General features: G+C 43.2%; 1 protein-coding gene across 5 annotated transcripts in view; it reads left to right on the top strand.

Annotated features, from left to right (window-relative positions):
* The window catches only part of CWC22 (CWC22 spliceosome associated protein), a 62,240-nt gene that overhangs the window by 24,885 nt on the left and 15,621 nt on the right, over positions 1-21,734 (top strand). For all 5 annotated transcript variants that reach the window (XM_075933743.1, XM_075933741.1, XM_006119426.4 and 2 more), the window contains 6 exons: positions 1,211-1,346; positions 1,447-1,653; positions 1,771-1,833; positions 5,361-5,453; positions 7,386-7,467; positions 11,177-11,237. In XM_075933743.1, the coding sequence (XP_075789858.1) occupies positions 1,211-1,346; positions 1,447-1,653; positions 1,771-1,833; positions 5,361-5,453; positions 7,386-7,467; positions 11,177-11,237 (642 nt within the window). The remainder of the gene's footprint in view (positions 1-1,210; positions 1,347-1,446; positions 1,654-1,770; positions 1,834-5,360; positions 5,454-7,385; positions 7,468-11,176; positions 11,238-21,734) is intronic.

Below are 21,734 nucleotides of genomic sequence, written 5' to 3'. Positions count from 1 at the left end.
GATGTTACAATTAGGTTATTTTAGTAATCAAGTAATTGATAGAATTTTTGACTATTCAGTTACTTGATAGGGGAAGGCAGCCAAGACAGTCCCAGCCTGCGCTGGGACCAAACCCCTCTGCAGCTCTGCAATTTAAAAGGTAGTAGAAACTGAGCGGCCTGCCACCCCCTCTGTTCCCACCCCACTCCCAGCTCTTACTGTGTTTTAAATTGCTGAGCTGCAGCGGGGTTTAGTCCCCGACCCAACCTGCCTGCCTAGCTGGTAGCAGCTCCAATCTGGACCCCTCCACAGACAGGGGTTGGGGCTAGTGCTGGAGCAGCCTCCCTTGCCTCCTCATGGCAGCAGCAGGGTGTATGTGGAGACAGTGCTGAGGGAACCAGCTTTTAAGCCAGCTCTCCCCAGCACCAGCTCCTGCTTCCCCTGGTGGGGAGGGGGAACAGGGGAGGCTGCTCTGGCACCAGCCCCTGTCCACGGAGGGGTCCCACCGGAAGGTTGGGACCCTCTGCAGACAGGAATTGTCCCTGTCCACAGATTGGTGCTGCAGATGGGCTGCTACCAGCTGGGCAGGCAGGCTGAGTCAAGGACCAAACCCTGCTGCGGCTCTGCAATTTAAAAGTCAGTAGGAGCTGCGGGGGGAGGCTGCTCAGCTTCAACTGCCTTTTAAATTGCAGAGCTGCAGCAGAGTTTGGTCCATGCGTGAGCAGTAAGGGAGAGGAGTATAAAAAGATGATAATCTTTGTTTCTCTAAATGACATTTGATAACACTGTTCCATTCTTTTCATGATAGCAAAGATTTTTCTTGCTGCGCTTGACTAAAGGAGGACAAAGTTATTTGAGTTAGGGTTGTGAACTGGTGACCAGTGCTCAGGAGCAGCCACCCTGGAAGCAGGCGCTAGAAACCCCAAACATGAAGAGGGGGACCCGCCAGTTAGGTCCTCTTTAACTGTTTAACTGATTAACCTGGAGTTTATATCCCTAACTTGAGTAGTAGAAGGTGTAAATACAGGAATCAGAGCTTTTATCTGAAACGCTGATTTTATGTGGAAATGGCAATCCAACTTCCATCACTGAAACAAGACGTAGTAATCAGAAAAAGCATAGTTCTTCGTCAACTAATGTTTTATAACAATAGTGAATTGAAGTGGATTGTAATTTGAAAGTGAGACATTTTTGCTTTATAAAACTCCTTACTGTTTTTTTTCCCCTGTAGGCTCACGAAGTTTTATGTTTGGAAATGCTCACGTTGCTTCTTGAAAGACCAACAGATGATAGTATTGAAGTAGCAATTGGATTTCTAAAGGAATGTGGGCTCAAATTAACAGAAGTTTCTCCTAGAGGTATTAATGGTGAGTATAATTAGCTGGTATATTTACCTTTAAATCTAAAATCTTTTTATTAGTATCTGATCACTTCAGATTAGAGTAAGTTTTTGTCTTTAATCTAAAGCAATCTTTGACCGACTTCGCCATGTTCTTCACGAATCTAAAATTGATATGCGTGTTCAGTACATGATAGAAGTTATGTTTGCTGTACGTAAGGATGGATTCAAGGATCACCCAGTCATTCCTGAGGGACTAGACTTAGTGGAAGAAGAAGATCAGTTTACTCATATGCTACCTTTAGAAGATGATTATAACCCAGAAGACGTTCTTAGTAAGTGAGAAATAAAAAAATTAACTTTACAATTTCATTCTGTATGAAAACAAATTTAAGAAGAAACCTGCAATAATTATTTTCTTAGTTTAAATAAGGTTTTATTTTGTTTTGAAGATGTTTTCAAGATGGATCCTAACTTCATGGAAAATGAAGAGAAGTACAAAACTCTTAAGAAGGGTAGGTAAACTGGGTTCACTTAAGTACTCAAGTGAGAGATACAGTTGTGAAGCATACTAGAAGACTTAACTGGCATTGCCCAGGTCCTTCGGGGCAGGGGTCTGGGAGTGGGTGGGTGTGTGGGTGTCAGAGCACGGCTTTGAGGATGTGGGAAGCTCAAGGCGGGAGGCTGTGAGAGCTTAGGAGGGGGGGAGTGAGGGTTTGGAGGTGAGGAGTAGGTCAGGGCAAGAAATGAGAGGTGCAGGAGTTAGGGCCAGGGAGTGAATAGGGGCTCAGAGCAGGAGTGGGGGTGACCACTGGCTTTTAAGGGACAACCCAGGGCAGCAGGAACCGTGCATCCTGCCTGCCAGCTTGTCCCTGGTACCAGTGGGGGCTCTCTTCCTCCCTTCCCTTTGCATATTATTGAAAACAGTACTTTTCCTGAGTTCTCCTAGCACAAACAAACCCTAACCTTGCTTTACGTTAAGAGAAGAGGAAGCTGCATACCAAATTTGGTGGCCATAGCTCTTATTGTTTAGGAGGAGTTCTTGAACAAGCCAATTCACAGACAGACAGATATACTCTAAAACAGTGGTCACGAATCAATAGATCGGGATCTGCTGGTAGATCTCAGAGCCTCTAATAGGTGATCCTGACTGGCTTGCCCAGGAAGTTATAAAGCGCTGTCACTTCACTTGTCCCTCCACCCACTGTCATGCTGCTCCTGCCCTCTGCCTTGGAACTGCCCCCCTGCTTGCCGTGCATGGTGTGGGAGAGAGAAGGGGGGGTCACTGATGTCAGGGTGTCCCACCCTCCCTCCCCCCCCCACTTCTGTACCCTATCTCCACACAGAGAGAAGGGGATGGAGGGAGCTTGGAAGTACAAATATCTGTCACTCTTAAACATTGTGTCTGTCTGTCATTCTCACAAAAACATACTGCCCTTCACTCATCTCCCAACCCAACACATACATGGGTGGTTGTTGTTACTACTTTTACTGCTTGTTAGTTTTGGTTTTTGACTGCTCTGTGCATTTCATAATTTTCATTTATTTCTTACTCTTAAATTTAATTCTTTGAGTAGTGAGTTCTAATATGCCTAACCTGTCGTGGCTGGAGTAATTATCCCTGTAGTAATTGCTGATCCTGGATGTGGCTGACATGTCCTTGCAGCCCCTGAGAGAGGCAGAGGGGGGGTCCTTGCCTGTTGACACCACTCCTGCAAGTCCCATTGATCAGTAATGGGAACCATGGCCAGTAGAAGCTGTGTGCTCAGTGCCTGTAGATGAGGGGCAGCACATGGTGCCGTGGAGCCATTGCTGTACATGCCAGCTGCTTTCGCCAGGGCACGAGTAAGCCTGCCTTAACCCTACTGCTCCACCACCCGGAAGTTGTCTCAAACGGTGCCTTGCAAGAGCCTGCTTCCTTAACTCCCGTCCCAGCCCTGAACCTCCCCCTGCACCCAAACTCCTTCCCAGAGCTTGCACCCTGAAGCCCCTCCTGGACTCCAATCCTCTACCCTGGAACCCCTCCCACACTTTGAACTCCTTAGCTCAAGACCATAGCCTGCACCCCAACCCGCTTAGCCAGACTGGTAAAAGTGAGTGAGGATGGGGCGGGGAAAGGGATGCAGGGAGCAGGGTGAGGCCTCGGAGAAGGGGTGGAGCAGGGGCAGGGCCTCAAAGAAGGGGTGGGAAGGAAGTGGGGCAAAGGTATTTGGGTTTGAAGTAAATCTTACGTTGCACTTAAATTGAAAAAATGATCTTGTGGTTAAAAAAGGTTGGAGATCACTGCTCTAAAATCTCGGTGGGTGGGTGGGTGGATGGGTAGATAGATTGTGGCTCTAAAAATTACCAGCAATAATGTTGAAGTAAAAATTGTTTTTAATTTTAGCTGAATTTTCATAGTTAAATAAGATTGTAAACTCCATATAAGCACAATAAGATAAACACCACTTTTTTGTTTCAATGTACCATAAATCGTGTCAGTTACAATCCTGTAGTTGCACAATTTTTAATCTGCCATTTGTATCCCAACAATCTATATAGTAATAGTTTTATACACCTTTCGTGAGGATTTTTCCACTGTTTTCTTTAGCAACACTTGTTTCCAAATGACCAATTCTGCTTTCAAATATTAAATTTATTATTTTAAAAACAGTGTTGATTGTAAAGTAAATCTAAGGAATTTTTTCTCCCCAAGAACTGGGTTCTCTACATGTCCTGAGTTCAATGCTTGTGTTCCTGAACCTTTATCACAATGATTTATCCTTTGACTAGAGTTGTTTCAGCACAGAACCTTCCATTATTTGCCCATGCCAAACCAGTCTGTGAAAGGGATGCTTAAAGTAGGGATGTCAATGTGTAGTTGACTGCACGATTAACCAATAAGCCTGGGCTTATTGGTTAATCCTATCCACTACATGCACTCCCCCACCTTGCAGCCTCTGTATCAGAGGTAGCAAGGGAAGGTGAGGTGGGAGCCAATAAATATGGGGAGCCAGCTCTCAGAGCCACCTGCCTCCCCAGAGGCAGCAGCACAGGCAGACGGGGGAGCTGGCTTAAAAGCTGAATCCCCACAAGCACCAGCTCCTGTGGCGACACTTCCTCTCTCTCCCCCCTCTTCCCTCCTCCTCTTCCCCCCCCCCCCCCCGGCTGCTGCCTCTAATAGGCAGCAGCGCGAGGGTGTGGAAGGGCAGGCAGGAGCCAGCACACCAGAAACCAGCTTTCAAGCCAGCTCCCCGTGCATATCGCCACTTGTAGAGCCGCCTTCCCCTCACGCTGCTGCTTCTTTATCAGAGGCAGCAACGGGGAGGGGCAGGCAGGAACAAGTGCTTGTGGGGAGCTGGCCACGCATCCCATCCCGGAAGCAGCCGGGCAACCACTATTCAGCCTTGAGCTCCCCCCTCACCCTCCCACCAAGCCCTCAACCAGCACCAGTTTACCTTCCATGTACAAGGAAGGTGGGTGCTGTTGTGTGAGGAGGTGGGCTCAGTTACAATTCTCTGTGCACACCTACACAGGTAAGCATGCTAGAGGGAACTGCCAGCAGCTGCCAAAAGAGCGATATTTGGTTCCATTGCAAGGGTTATTTGACTCGTGAGCCATAAGTTGCTGACCTGTGGTGTAACCATTAAAATTTCCAGCTGTTGCACATTTACAAAAATATCTGATAGTTAAGATTCTTAGTTTAAAGTATATTTTTCAAAAAATACCAACCACTTTTCCTCTTCACCAGATTTTTTAATGCCTGAATTAAGATTGGATTCCCTATTTTAAGGAGGTACCTTTATTTGCCTATTTGTCATATATTTTAATATGTCCGTTACTACGTATCTAGACTCTCAAGAGTCCCATTTTTCTAAGCTCTGTGAGAGTGACTTTGCTTCTGTTGAAGTTTGGTTGCAGCATATCTTCCTTCTCCAGTTTTGTTAGACTTTTCCTCCTTTAGGACTAGCTATATTCTCAAGTGTTTGGGCAACTTTTCTGTATCACTAGGCATATAATATAGTCCACCCCAGTAATACTTACTTTGGAATTTTGCTTCTAGAAATTCTTGATGAAGGTGATAGTGATTCAGGAACAGATCAAGATGCTGGAAGTAGTGAAGAGGATGAAGAAGAGGATGAAGAGGATGAAGAAGGTAGGAGTATGGTTATAGACATTTACTATTGATCTTTCTTGTGGTAGCTAAAGAAGTTAGCATAACAATGTGACTTGGTGTCCAAAGAAACTGAAATTTGAAGTGTGCAATCAACTTAGAAATGACATTTCTATATTAAATTTGTTTTTACTGTTATAAGTTTAAATATGCTAATTTTTTTTCAATTTGTTTACTTTGATGGCATTTTGGGCATATTACGTTTGACTTTTATTGACCCCCAGGAGAGTGTTTCACCAATTATAGCAGAAGCAAGGCTAAAAACTGAAGAGATGGGAGGAAGTGGACCAGAGCCCATAGAAAAAGAAAATGGGACTAGGGAGGAATTTGTGGCTTCGTATTTTTGTGTTGCACTCCCAAAAGATCCCTATAAATTGTAATTTTTCTTAAAGGATTTATCAGAAAAGTTCAGGACCTATGCTCTGTCTGAAAGTTTTACGGTCAGTTTCAAAATTCGACTTACAATTACCTTTCAACGTTTTTTAAGGGAGTTTCAAGACAGGATAATTTTATATACCATTGTTACAAGTTATTTACTTCAAATGAACAGTGATACAGGTGTCTGTGCATTTTGTAATTGAGAATTAGATGTAATTACTGATGGATGAGAATTGAGAATAAATTCAAATGTTTACTTTTGTAGGTTTGCAAAATCTAGAAGGAAAACTCTACACTGTTTAGGGTGCGTCTACACTTGCTCCCTAGTTCGAGCTAGGGATGCAAATATAGGCGACCGAAATTGCTAATGAAGCGGGGATTTAAATATCCCGTGTTTCATTAGAATAATCTTGCCTGTGCATTATTCCGCTCGCCAGCTGATTCGAACTAGGAAGTGTGCTCCGAGACGCGTTAGTTTGAATCAAACCTCTTGGTTCAAACTAACGTTACTCCTCAAAAAATGAGGAGTAACATTAGTTCGAACCAAAAATTAGGAGTAACGTTAGTTCGAACCAGGGGGTATGATTCGAACTAATGCATCCCCGGAGCGCACATCCTGGTTTGAATCAACTGGCGAGCAGAATAACGCGCGGGTGAGATTATGCTAATGAAGCACGGGATATTTAAATCCCCACTTCATTAGCAATTTCGGTTACCTACATTTGCATCCCTAGCTCGAACTAGGGAGCAAGTGTAGGCGTACCCTTTATAGAGCAGTGGGGGGACAGTTTTTTCACCAACTTGTTACACTAAATGTACTTGGGTAGCAAGCTGAGGAAAATGATGGTAATTCACAGAAATCTGCTGTCACTTCTGCTGCTTATTTGAAAACTCCCATATGAAGTAGGATGTTAATTTCCTTCAGAGCAGCTGTTTAGATATTTTAATCCTTTTGCAACACATAACATCAAATATCCTTTGTTGGGGCCCTATGAAACCAATCCCAACTACCATTGATGTAAATGGAAAGGTTCCTATTTTTGTCAGTGGGAACTGGATCTAAATAGCCATAATTGTGTAAGTAATTGTTTTATTAAACTTTGTAGAAAATGTGTTAAATCAGTCTTGAATTTTGTTGTCCCCGTTCAAGATTTAATGGCTAAATGTTAGCCAATATGTGAAAGGAAAATGTTTCACCCATTAGCCCCAAATCATAAGCAATTGTCTGTCCACAAAGTTAACAGTATTCTACACAGACATGTCATTCTGTCCTTTGCAAAATCAGAACCTTAATACATATGTCATTGAAAATTGTAAATAATTTGTGAATTGGATTTTTTTGTTGTTGTAGTCCCACGTCATGCAAGTACTAGTGTTTTGTAAAAGTTTACAGTACCTACTATATGCTCCTAAATGTATTTATGCACAATATTACATAATGAGCTGAAGACTTAATGAAGATGCACATCTCTTTACTTTTTTAGAAATGTATGTATGTGTTTCAGTTTCTGAATATCAATTTTTTTTCTCTTCAAGGACAAAAAGTGACGATCCATGACAAAACTGAAATTAACTTGGTCTCCTTTCGTCGTACGATTTATCTTGCTATTCAGTCAAGGTAAAGTGCAGTTTATACTGAAAAGTGTGTTTGGTCTTCTACAAAAATTTATTCAACTGATTCAATAGAAATGCAGTAAGGTTTGTTTATAGCTGTATCATTACCTTAAAGTCTTATGAACAAATTGAAGAGATGTTTTAAGGGGTTCAGAAAAAAGATGGTTTCCGAAATGGGGATCTAATTTCTGGTTCTAAGCTAAATTCTCTGTGCATGACAGATCTGTGAAAACAGCACATAGCTTTTATCTCTTAGGAATGCTGTGATGTAAAGACTTGGAATAAGGAGGGGTGTGTAATTACCATGGGTGATCTTGAGGGCTGTAAGGGGCATTCAGGATCCCTGAGACAAGGCTTATTTTTAACATCTCAGAATTCTCTGAAAACATCTCCTCAATGTGCAGCAGCAGTCAAAAAAAGCTAAGTGTTGGGATCTGGGAACTGAGGAAATTCATAGACAGACAAAAAATATCATAATGTCACTATATAAAACTGTTGTACGCCAGCACATTGAATAGTGTGGTTTTTTTCTCAAAAAAAAAATTAGAATTGGGAAAAGTATAGAGGAGGACAGTAGAAAATTATTAGGAATGTGGAACAACTTCCACATGGGGAGAGATTAAAAAGTCTAGTGCTATTAAACTTCAAAAAGAAACCATTGACGGGAGATATGATAGAAGCCTATAAAATCATGATTGGTATGGAGAAAATGAATAGTCATCACCCCCCCATGCTTTATGAAAATTGGCTTATGAATATGCATAATTAAAAGATGCTTTATACAAAATGTAGCGTGTAACATATTAAATTTTAGATTACAATCTGCTGAATGTGTATATCCTATTTTTGTGCATGTATCATTCCTGTGTGTGAAGTTAGAAATATAAAGCGTGAATCTGTTTTTAGTTCAAAATGTGCTAATGAGGGCCCTTAGTGATACTTTATGGAACCTAATGATTCAGTGTTCAAGTCAACAGCCTGTATATGGTCATATTTATCCTATAAACACAAACTGTGGTTGGTCCTAGAAGAACATGTGACTATGCCAGCTGGTTCTGGAATACATCTTGAACCTAGTATTTTTCCATGGGGATGGGAGGGCACCAAATGAAAGGGTTCCCACACTACTGGAAAGTGAAGCCATCATTCCTTGGTCATCAGTTGGTCTTCTAAACTGCTTGGCACACCATGTGAGGATACTTGGAAGAACTCTGAAAAGCTGCAGACCCAACTCAGAGTAAGGATCATCTGACTTGAAGCTTTTTCCAGAGATAAAAACGGCTGTTTGGGATAAGAATTTGCATGTAACCAGTTTCTTAGTGGATTAAAACTAGCTCAGCGGTTTTTTGTCCTCGCTTGCTCTAGCTCGCTCGCTCTCTAAAGCCACCTGCTCTTGTACATTTCAAAAGCAGGGAGCACAGAGCTGTGCTTCCCATGACATTTCCGCCTTTGAAATTTTGCAAGAGCCAGCAGGGCTCCTGCTAACATTTCAAAGGCGGCAGTGCCCTTATCAACTAATCGAATAGTCATGCAAATTACTTCTACTATTCGATTAGTTGATTAATCTAAATTTAACATCCTTAGTCACAATAAATTGTACAGTTGTGTGATCCTCTCTCCTTTTCTACATGAGTGAAATGAATAACAGTGTTGATATTTAATTATTGGGCAGCTGAGTTAACACCTTATGTTATGGAGATCAATAAAGGCAGTTCATACCACTCAGAAGTATTGTACCAACCTTCCTTCAAACTCTTCTCAGGCCTTGTCTACAATGTCAGCATGAAGTCGACTACATGATTAACCAATAAGCCTGGGCTTATAGATTAATCCTGTTGATTACACACGCCCCCATAGGTGGTAATACACTGGCTCTCCATGCATACCAGCTCTAAAGAGCAGCATGCCCCTCCTTTGCTACCTCCCACAGAGGCGGGGGTGGGGGAATATGACACAGAGGCAGTGGGGGGGACAGGCGGGACCCTCCCCTCCACCACCTCTCCCCCCCCCCCCCCCCCCACACACACAGACAAGAGGTGGGCAAGCAGGAACCAGCTTAAAAACAGGCTTCCGCTCCTCTCACCCCTCCCCCCGCATGTAAACATGTAACCACTGAAATTTCAAGCAATTGCATGTTTACACAAATACTCGATAGTTAACTTCCCTCCTCTACAATACACAGTTTGGTTTACAAAAGTCAGAAAAACCATGTAATTGTCTTCTGCCTGATATTTTCTTCAATCTTGGGTGCCACCCAGACTCTTGGTTTGAGCTGCTGTCAGGGCTCTCCACAGAGAGTCCTGATTCCTCCTGGGATACCAGCTTACTGCTGAGAAAGCAGCAACCTACCAAACTCTGGGAGCAGATCTCTACAACGGAGTTGAGAAGACCTGAGTGACTTTCTTCTCCCATTCCTAGAGATGTAAAATTTCAATTATTTGGCTAATCGAATAGATGGTGCAATTTGTATCGACTATTTGATTAGTCGATAAGGGTGCTTCTGCCTTCGAAATGCTGGCCCCATGCTCCTCATGGAGTTTTAAAGCGGCAGCGCCACGTGGAGCCTGGGGTCAGCGGGGCAGTCCCCCGCTGGCCCCCGGCTCCACACAGCACTGCTGCTTTGAAATGCCATGTGTAGCCCAGGGCCATCTGGCAATTCCAGGCTCCACGTGGCACTGCCGCTTTTAAGCAAGGGGCGGGAAGCAACTAGTCAACTAGCCTGTCAAATATCCGATAAGCAAATGCTTATCAGATAGTTGTCTAGTCGTTCACATCCCTACCCACTCTTGGCTGAGTGTGGGAAGGCAAGAAGCCCTGGGGGAGGAGAACAGCTGGGCTCCCTATAAGAGAACAGTGTGGCGTTGAAAGCCTTGGCTCTGTCTACCATGCTTCCTTCTCTTCCTCAAAGGAGAATAGTGTGGACATCGTCTACCACTATAATTAATACAGTGGCTGTATGTTCACCTAACATAGGTCAACTTATCATTGTAGTGTAGATTTAACCTCATTGTTAGTTACTTAGTCAACGTTTTTAGAATTTCTTGGTAACGTAACTTCTACAATCAGAACAACATAATGGTAACAACATTTTTTTAAATGAGAACAGATCCTAGAGATGAAGGTTGTAACTTTAGAAAGTTTGGGCCTGGGCTCAAAGGTTACGTTTTCATATTTAACAGGAGTTAGAATGAACTAACGTTTGTTTTTGTTACTGAGTTTTATTTATTTTCATTTAGTATGATGTGATACCAATGACTCATAAAAGGGAGTCATCTTGTTTTTAGTCTGTCTGCAGATTTATTGGCTTTGGATTCACTTTCAGTTATAAAATTGTTAAATAACAGAATACTGTTTGGAAATATTTTAGTTTAAGCTTGAAAAATTGAGGAAAGCTTTTAACACTTGATGCTTTTGATAAGTAATTAAAGTGTGGTGAAAGGAGAAATTATTCAGTCATCTTTAAAATGTAGATTATAGTCTTGATTTAGATGGCTTCCCCCATTGTTTCATTTGTCACCCTCCTTCAAATACGGATATCCTCAAACACCTTTAAGTTTGGAAGCATTGCTAGGGCATTTTAACAGTAACCAGTTCAATTACATAATACTTTTGTAATACAATTACATAAAACGCTTCAGTTTGTATCCTTGACGTCATTAATATCAGCATAATGTATGCTGCCAGGGGAATACAAAACTGTTTTTTCTTTGCAGCTTAGACTTTGAAGAATGTGCTCACAAATTGCTGAAGATGGACTTTCCTGACAGTCAAACTGTAAGCCTTGCTTTTTATTCCCTTTCTGGAGTAGGGGGCGTCAGAAGGAATATAATTTGATCATTATCATTTTAACAAAATTAATATTTACGTGATATACAGCTACAATGGAATAATGTTATTTCTAAAATGGAATTTAAAAGTGAAGTCATTCTATTTATAAAAAAGTTTGTTTATAAGCTGTTGAAATGTTCTTTGCCACAAATGACAAAACGACTACTATAGAATAGCCATAACTTAGAGCAGGCCTGCACAATTAAGGGGCAGGCTAGCCAGGCAGCTGCCCAGAGCACCAATCTATGGGGGGGCACTAAAACACCCTAGAACCCAGAGTTACTCCGCCACGCGGCATGTGCCTGCTGCGCTGTCGCGTCGATGGGACTCCCTGACCCCGGGTCTCCCCTGTCCACCGCGGGGGGCAGAGAGCCTGGGAGTGCACTGAGGCCAGGTTCGCACTGTGCCGTGTGCCTGCCCAGCTGGGCTTGCCTCCACTCGGCATTGGATTGCTCTGGTCTGCCCTGACCTCATGCTCAAGGTGTGCTTATCCGAGTGCCAAGGTCCGCTTCCAGGCACCTGCTGCTGTATGAGGCTCCAGATCCTGGCGCTGGCAGGTAAGGCCAGGCAGGGGGAGGGGCCCGCTGCACTCCGTGAAGGGGGGAGCGTTGAAGGCCGGACCAGTTAAAAAAGAAAATGCTCCCACGGGGAGGGAGGAGGGAGGGATCAGAAGCAGTGCTCTCTCTCTCCCCCGCCCCCCCACCTCTGCTCCTCAGCACAGGGGGGGGGCACAGGGTAGGGAGAGGGGGGCGGCCTCCCTCAGGGCTCCCCACCCCAAACCTACCCTTGCAGCCTGCAGCAGTTTTCTTTGGAGTAATATGGCCCTCACCTCTTTCTGAGTTGTGCAGGCCTGACTTAGAGGCTAGAGAAATGCCTCTGAAAGAAGGTTTTAGTTTTTTAGTAGATTTGTGGATAGCTGTTGACTTTCTGTTTAGCTAGAAATTTAACACAGTAGCTTCAAAAGATGGAATTGCACCCTGTTTTATGGGACTGCTTTAAAAAAACAGTTTTTACTGCTTTTATAGTCTTTTTTGAGCAATACGTACTATACTATGCAGTCACCTCCAGACATGTCTGTTTTGGAGTAAGCTTGAGAACTAACTGCTTGTCTGTACATAGTACATATAAAATCCATTTGACTGTCATGTTTTCTGAAAAGGAAATTGCTGTTTGACTAGAGCTTAAGCCAACTCCAAGTAATGTATAGGACTTCAATAGCCATGTCATTTCCAACACAGATTTTTAGTCAGTGGTGAGATTGTTCCTCTTTTATGTATTTATTTTAAAGTCATAATTCAGATACCTAAACTTGTGGATTATTGACAATCTTTATTTGGAACAAAAATGATCCAGAGATACATGAAGCTGATTTTTATCAATGCAACAATTAGTGCATGTGAAGTCAATATTATGTAAATAAATATCTGTCTGAACAAAAAGGAAGAATTTTAGAAGACTTTGATAAATATTATAATTAGAATTTATTTTGACAAATTACTATGTTTTCTTATTAAGGATATTTGCATATAAATAGGGGACTTTCTGATCTGGCTATGTATGTCCCTATCTGAAGTTCTAAGTCGTTTTGTGGGAAATGATTTAGCAGTGATTGAATGTGCTAAGATCACAGAAGATTATGACTTTCAGAAAATTCTGATAAGAAAAAATCTTGTCAGCCACATCTGTTTAAGAAAAAAACCCAGAAAATACAGTTTACAGTACACAGTGTACTGTAAACAACACACTCTTTGGATGGCTGCCCCAAGGTTCACAACCATCTCTCCAACTTTAATGCACACCAAACAGCTCCATACAAACAACAACCACCTGAAAATGGTCCAGCTATCACTTGCATTCTCCCATATCAGACTACAGGTTGTACCACTCTAAAGTAGGACTCTGTGGTTCTGCCAGACCATGAATACAGGCAGTCCCCGGGTTACGTACAAGATAGGGACTGTAGGTTTGTTCTTAAGTTGAATCTGTATGTAAGTCGGAATTGGCGTCCAGATTCAGCCGCTGCTGAAACTGACCAGCCGCTGACTACAGGAAGCCCGAGGCAGAGTTGCTCTGCTCTGGGCTTCTTGGAATCAGCCGCTGATCAGTTTCAACAGGCTGAATCTGGACGCCAGTTCCGACTTACATACAGATTCAACTTAAGAACCCCAGGCGTCCCCAAGTCAGCTGCTGCTGAAACTGATCAGCGGCTGATTCCAGGAAGCCCAAGGCAGAGCAATTCTGCCTTGGGCTTCCTGTAGTCAGCGCTGGTCAGTTTCAGCAGTGGCTGACTTGGGGACGCCTGGGGCAGAGCAGCTGGGGTGCTGCTGGGTTGCTCCAGTAGCGCCGCTCCTCGGCGCTCCTGGACCAACCCAGCAGCACCCAATCTGCTCTGCCCCAGGCGTCCTGATTCAGCCGCTGTTGAAACTGACCAGCAGCGGCTGAGTCAGGATGCCTGGGGCAGAGCAGCTGGGGTGCTGCCGGGTTGGTCCAGTAGTGCCCAGAGCGGCGCTGTGGGACCAACCGGCAGCGCCCCAGCTGCTCTACCACAGGCGTCCGGAGAAAAGCCTGGTCTGCTGGGGGGGGGGGGGGGGGGGGGCCACTAGTTGCGCCCCCCCCCCCACCCCCAGCAGACCAGGGAGACGCAGGCGGCGGACTGAGACGCACCGCAGTCCCGCCTCCCGGGTCCTCCACGGCTTTGCTCCACGTCTCCCTGGTCTGCTGGGGGCGCCCCCCAGCAGACCAGGGAGCCACGGAGCAAAGCCGCGGAGCACGCGGGCAGCGGGACAGCCCATACGCGCTGCAGACCAGGGAGACGGGGAGCAAAGCCTCGGAGGACACAGGCAGCGAGACAGCCGTGGCGCGTCTGGGCATCCCGCCGCTCCCATCCTTCGGGGCGAGAAAAACCCCGTTTGTAACTGCGGATCCGATGTAAGTCGGATCCGCGTAACTCGGGGACTGCCTGTATTCTTGGATTAGTGAGCCCTGCAGCAGCGGAGTTCCGGCGTCCAACAAGCCTGGCTAGAGCTGGCATCAGGCTGGGGATGGGGCAGGTTGGTAACAGAGGACTTCCCCTGGTCCAGCAAATTTCCTCATTCAGGCCCTGTGAGGTCCTGAGGGTGCCAGACCAGGGAGGTCCAACCTGTATTTACAAAAAACCCCTATCAGGCTCATAAGACCTTGTAGCAGTGATACTGAGGATGTCATTCAGGCATAGTAGTAGGCATGTATTAGGGTGCCTAAGTTAGGATATCCAAATCTCCCATATAATTTGCAAACCTCTATAAGGTGACAAGTAACAGCATGCATTTGCAAAGAACAAATCACGTCACACCAACCTGATAGCTTTCTTTGATAGCATAACAAGCTGGGATAAGGAGGAAACTGAGATGATGTATTCATGACCTCATTAATAAACTAGAGGAGTACAGTCTAGCTGGTACTCCTGTAATGTGGGTGCATAACTGGTTGGATAACCATTCCTGGAGAGTCATTATCAATAGTTTATACTCAAGCTGGAAGGGCCATAACAAATGGGGTTCCACAGAGATCCATTTTGCATTCTTTTGAATGTCTTCATCTACTATTCAGATGATGGCATAGAGAGTACACTTATAATGTTGGCAAAGCTGGGAGGAGGGAAGTTTGCAAGTGCTTTGGAAGATAGTATTATCATTCAAAATTGGACAAACTGGAGAAATGGTCTGAGGTAAAAGGATGACTTTAAAGAAGGACAAATGTAAAGTACTCCATGTAGGAAGGACGAATCCGTTTCACACATTCAAAATGAGAAATGACTGACTAGGAAAGAATACTGCAGAAAGTTATGTAGGGGTCATAGTGGACCACAAGCTAAATACAAGTCAACAGTGTAACACTTGCAGAAAACAAAAAAACAAATATTGTTCAAGGATGTATTAACAGGAGTGCTGTAAGCAAGACACAAGAAGTAATTCTGTTAAAAGTGGGGGGAGGGGGGAAGAGAAGAATTATTCTCCTTAACTTCTGATGATAGGACAAGAAACCATGGACTTAAATTGCAGCAAGGGAGGGTTCAGTTGGAAATTAGGAAACATTATTGTTGTTGTTAAGCACTGGAATAAATTGCCCGGGGGAGTGGAATCTCCATCATTAGAGGATTTTTGAGAGCAGGGTACACAAATATCCATCAGGGGTGGACTAAATGTTGCTTGGTCCTGCCATGAGTTCAAGAGACTGGACTTGATGACCTCTGAAGATTCTTTCCAGTTGTATGATTCTATGATCTCTTCTACATAACTTCCAAAGATACAGTTCATGTCTGGTGGGCAGGTGAGTTAAAAAAACTCACTGAGTAAATTCAGAATCTAAGACTTATCTTTTTAAAAAGCACCTATATCTTGCTTTCATTGATATGAAAGCTTGTCTTATTGAGTTGAAATCATCACAGTGCTGAATTCCCAAGTCAGTGGGCAGCATCAATGCTTTTGTTCCTCCCCTGAGCTTCCACAGCCTGAAACAAAGTAAAAACCCACAAATGTCAGTTTTTACAAAAGTCTGAAAAACAGCAGGCAACAGTCTGTCTGAAGAGATTCAGGTCAGGTTCATTTTCCTAAAGTTAAAGTTTTGAGAAGTTTTGAGTAATAGCAGCAGGCTAGAGACGGTTAACTGAGAGAGACTACTCAAAATATGAATTCCAGGAGAAGGATATGGTAGTGGGAAATGCTTTCCATGCAGCATCCAGAAAGGTGAGAAAGGCGTGAAGTAGTGAGAACACCGTATCCCACAGGGGCCAGGAAATTCTGAAGTTAAAGGAGTGAGACTACAGAAGAATACCCCTTCTCCATTCCAGAAGTCAGACTTGTTGTTTGAGACTCCATGTTTCATATCAGGATCTGACTGAGATGGTGGTTCCTAAACTTTTTACTCTGGTGACCCACCAAATGCATTGTCTTTTTTTTAATGAGTCAATATCAGAACCCTAATCCCCGCATGGAAGGATAGTGGTTGGGGTTGGAGTGCGAGCCCATCCTACACTTTGTGGCTCATATCTTTTAGGGCTCAAGCTGGCTTCCCATTCTGGGCATTGCAGCCTGGTGTATGGAGTTGCAGCACCTCTCCTCTTTGGCCAGTAGGCATGACTGGGCAAAACCTGAATAGCACAGTGATCTCATACAGCAGGTTGCAATGTGGGAAATCAAGTCCAGCCCCATAGGACAGGAACTGTGGCCGCAAGATGAATGTGGAATGGGACTTGCTGTCCTGTCTTCCCACTCCAGACCTGCCCCTCCACATCAGGCTGAGAGAACTGTGTTTGGCTAGGCCAAGACCCATTATGGGTTAATCTGGCCTTGGATATGTTAGCCCATCTAAAATCTTCCCACAATCCACCAGCACCCGCCTTTTTGAGTAACTCATCAGGTTTGCAGCTCCCAGAGAAGACCCAGTTGCTAGAATGGGACAGCATTGGCTTTCTGAACAGTATCATTCCCCGATTGTTTTGTTTGTTTCATTGAGTGGATAGTATGTTTAATATTTTAGCTATGGGATGTGGGGTAAAATTTCCAGCTGTAGGTATGGGTGGGAAAAGAGAGAAGCTGATTGAATTACTTTAAATCATACTTGACTATAATATATGTCTACACAGCAAAGAGAAACCCTGTGACTCTGCCACCCTCCCACACCACAGGGTCCTAGATCCTGGGCCCAGCCTAGCCTCAAAGTGCTTACGTGCCATTACCAGTCACTTCTTAACATGCCATATTCCTTACCCACCACTGCTGCTTTCTTTCTCATCTTCCCATCTATCATTAATTGAGATGGTCACTTACTATTGATGAATGCATTTTTCAGTCTCATCTGGTGATTTGGCTCTGTTGAAGTCAAAGATAAGATTCAACACCAATTCTAGCTCTTCTCGTAGTTATAAAGTAGAACATATTAGGGATGTTAAATTGCAATTAATCAGCTAATTCAGTAGTCGATAGAATTACTATCGACTACTCAATTAGTTGATGGGGCGGGCACTTGCTACAACTGCTGCGACTCTGCAGAATAAATGTAGTAGGAGCCAGCCAATAATAGTGGGGGATTTCAGTTATCCCCATATTGACTGAGTACATGTCACCTCAGGAAGAAATGCAGACCCAAAATTTCTCAATACATTAAATGACTACTTCTTGGAGCAGCAAGTACAGGAACCCACACGGGTAGAGGCAATTCTCAATTTAAAGTGGAGTGCAGGATCTGGTCCAAGACGTAACTATAACAAGACCACTTGGAAATAGTGACCATAACATAATAACATTTAAAATAACTATGGTGGGAAGAACAACTCAGCAGCCCAACACTGGCATTTAATTTCAGAAAGGGGAACTATGCAAATATGAGGAAGTTAGTTAAACAGAAATTAAAAGGTACAGTGACTAAAGTAAAATCCCTGCAAGCTGCATGGACTCTTTTCAGAGACATCATAATAGAGGTCCAACTTAAATGTATATCCCAAATTAAAAAACACAGTAAAAGAATGAAAAAAGAGCCACCGTGGCTTGGCTTAACCATGTAAAAGAAGCCATGAGAGATAAAAAGTCAACTTTTAAAAAGTGGAAGTCAACTCCTAGTGAGGTAAATAGAAAGGAGCATAAACATTGCCAAATTAAGTGTAAAAATATAATAAGAAAAGCCAAAAAGGAGTTTGAAGAACAGCTAGCCAAAAACTCAAAAAGGTAGTAACAAAATGTTTAAGTACATCAGAAGGAGGAAGCCTGCTAAACAGCCAGTAGGCCCCTATAGGATCGAGATACAAAAAGAACACTTAAAGTCGATAAAGTCATTGTGGAGAAACTAAATGAATTCTTTGGCTTCAGTCTTCACGGCTGAGGATGTAAGGGAGCCATCCTTTGTAGGTGACAAATCTGAGGAATTGTCTCAAATTTAAGTGTCATTAGAGGAGGTTTTGGAATTAATTGATAAACTTAACAGTAACAAGTCACTGGGACCAGATGGCATTCACACACGAGTTCTGAAAGAACCCAAATGTGAAATTGCTGAACTATTAACTATGGCTTGTAACCTGTCCTTTAAATCAGCTTCTGTACCCAATGACTGGAAGATAGCTAATGTAACGCCAATATGTTGATCTCTAGAGGCGATCCCAGCAATTACAGACCAGTAAGTCTAACGTCGGTACCGGGCAAATTTAGTTGAAACAGTAGTAAAGAATAAAATTCAGACACACAGAAGAGCATAATTAGTTGGGCAAAAGTCAACATGGTTTCTGTAAAGGGAAATCATGTCTTACTAATCTATTAGAGTTCTTTGAAGGGGTCAACAAACATGTGGACAAAGGGAATCCCTTGGATACAGTGTACTTAGATTTACAGAAAGCCTTTGATAAGGTCCCTCACCAAAGGCTCCTTAAGTAAAGTAAGTTGTCATGAGATAAGAGAGAAGATCCTTTCATGGATTGAGAACTGATTAAAAGACAGGAAACAGAAGATAGGAATAAATGGTAAATTTTCAGAATGGAGATGGAAAACTAGTGATGTTCCCCAAGGGTCAGTAGATCAATCCTATTCAGCTTATTCATAAATGATCTGATGAAAGGGGTAAACAGTGAGATGGCAAAGTTTGCAGATGATACTAAACTGCTCAAGATAGTTAAGACCAAAGCAGACTGTGAAGAACTTCAAAAAGATCTCACCAAACTAAGTGATTGGGCAACAAAATGGCAAATGAAATTTAATGTGGATAAATGTAAAGTAATGCACATTGGAAAAAATAACCCCAACTATACATACAGTATGATGAGGCCTAATATAGTTATAACTAATCAGGAAAGATCTTGGAGTCATCGTGGATAGTTCTCTGGAGACGTCCACGCAGTGTGCAGCGACAATCAAAAAAGCAAACATGATGTTAGGAATCATTAAAAAAGATATGGAGAATATTTTACAGCCCTTATACAAATCCATGGTATGCCCACATCTTGAATACTGCATACAGATGTGGTCTCCTCATCTCAAAAATGATGTATTGGCGTAGAAAAGGTTCAGAGAAGGGCAACTAAAATGATTAGTGGTTTCGACTGGGTCCCATATGAGGAGAGATTAAAGAGACTAGGACTTTTCAGTTTGGAAAAGAAGAGACTAAGGGGGGGATATGATAGAGGTATATAAAATCATGAGTGGTATGGAGAAAGTGAATAAGGAAAAGTTATTTACATGTTCCCATAATATAAGAACTAGTGGCCACCAAATGAAACTAAAGGACAGCAGGTTTAAAACAAACAAATAAAAGTAAGTTTTTCACACAGTGCATAGTCAATCTGTGGAACTCCTTGCTGAGGAGGTTGTGAAGGCTAGGACTAGAACAGGGTTTTAAAAAGAACTAGATAAATTCATGGAGGTTAAGTCCATTAATGGCTGTTAGTCAGTATGAGTAAGGAATGGTGTCCCTAGCCTCTGTTTGTCAGAGGGTGAAGATGGTTGGCAGGAGAGAGATGGCTTGATTATTACCTGTTCGGTTCATTCCCTCTGGGGCACCTGGCATTGGCCATTGTCGGCAGATAGGACGGACCTTTGGTCTGAACCACTATGGCCATTCTTATGTTCTTATGTACATTTAAACTGCAGAGCCACAGTGGAGTTAACTCCTGGGGGACTAACCCTGCTGCACTCCTGCCTTTTAAATGTAGTAAGAGTCGACAGGCTCTTACTACGTTTAAAAGGCAGAGATGCAACACCAGACCCAGTGCGAGTGGGGACTGAGGCTCTTACTACATTTAAAAGGCAGAGCTGCAGTAGTCGAGAACCTGGAGTGAGTGGGGACTGCTTCAGTCTCCACTCACACCAGGTCCCACACTGCACCCCTGCTTCCCCCCAGGCACTGCAGAGACGGTGCTGAGGAGAACCGGCTTTTAATCCAGTTCCCCCTAGCACTGGCTCCTGCTCCTCCCCTTTGCTGCCTCTGATATAGAAGCCGAGGGTGGGGGGGGGAGGAGAGGATGCTAGTAGTGGACTCAACTACCCAGTAAAGCCTAGGCTTTTCAGGTAGTCAGCTGTTCAACTACTCTTTTACATCCCTAGAATATAATGTCTGTGGAGAAGAAAAAAAAGCATTTCTTCAAATAATTCAGACTCTTGGTCTCGCGATAGGTGAGCACAGAAATGAATGTTTTAAATGGGGTTATTCACTTGCTCCAGGATGAATGATTGGAAGAGAATTACAGAAGGCACTTGAGAAAGGGGTAAAGCTAACTATAATATCTTCAAAATTCCTATCTCCAAATCAGAAACTCCAAAGCCCCTACTAATTGTATCATAGATCCTCTGAGCTTTTCAGTCTAAAGCATATACAGTTGAAACAACTAAAGGCATGAAAATATTGTTAGTGAGCATGAAAGGGCTATACCCCACTCTGGCACTCTGAGTGCAGAAGGTGGGTGTCCGCAAAGACTTTAAATATCCCTTGCTACTACAGACACTGGTTACAAAAACTTCCCCCAGAATGAGAAATACAGAGATTTGGGGCAGGGGTAGCTGCCACTATCAAGTGGTTTTTTTTTTTTTTTTATCCCTAAAAACTGGGATGAACACTTGAATTCACCCACAGGGGTACTCCAAGCTTTTTTGCCTCAAAAAAACTTGAAAAGAGGAAAAACAAGCTGCAGTTTCTGGTAGCTGACCTCTTGGTCTGAGGCATGCAGACAGACCGATCTCCTGTACCTTCCAGAACACAAGAATCAAATAAAGCGAAGAAGAGTCCTGTGGCACCTTATAGACTAACTGAAGTGTAGGAGCATAAGCTTTCGTGGGCAAAGACCCACTTCGTCAGATGCATATATTTTGCCCACGAAAGCTTATGCTCCTACACTTCAGTTAGTCTATAAGGTGCCACAGGACTCTTCTTCGCTTTTGCAGATTCAGACTAACACGGCTACCCCTCTGATATAAGAATCAAATAATCACCTTTAAAAAGTGATTTTTATAACAAAACAAAAGATATACTTGATAAAGCATACTTGGTTGCTAGATGTTACAGAGCAACTAAAGAAAACAAACAAAATCTCTGGAAACAATGCTTCGATGGTAAATGGAGAGGGAGGCATAGATTCACACAGAGCAGTTCAAATCAAACCACAAAATAAAGAGAATAATCTGCTCACAACTAGATTCACTTTTTCCCTTTACTTACTCCCAGTCTTTTCTTGGTTCGGTCCACTTCCATGCCCCAGATTCCTTGGAGGCATGGTAGTCCTGCCTGGCTTTGAATCATTCTCTGTCTCTCAACTCCTGGTTTATCTCTTCCCCCACAAAGAAAGCAGGCAAAACCTTATACAATTCAAATTTCAGCACTTTATTTCCATAGGTTCTCTTGGCTTCCTGCTAACCCTCTTGCAAGCTACCTGAGTTTAACCCTTGGTCACTGGGTGCTGGCCAGCTTTCTCCTGTCCATTACAGAGCAGAT

This window comes from Pelodiscus sinensis, chromosome 7 (assembly GCF_049634645.1).
Source record: "Pelodiscus sinensis isolate JC-2024 chromosome 7, ASM4963464v1, whole genome shotgun sequence".
NCBI classification, from domain to species: domain Eukaryota; kingdom Metazoa; phylum Chordata; order Testudines; family Trionychidae; genus Pelodiscus; species Pelodiscus sinensis.
Note: the sequence above shows the minus strand (reverse complement) of the source record. Positions and strands in the feature narration are given on the sequence as shown.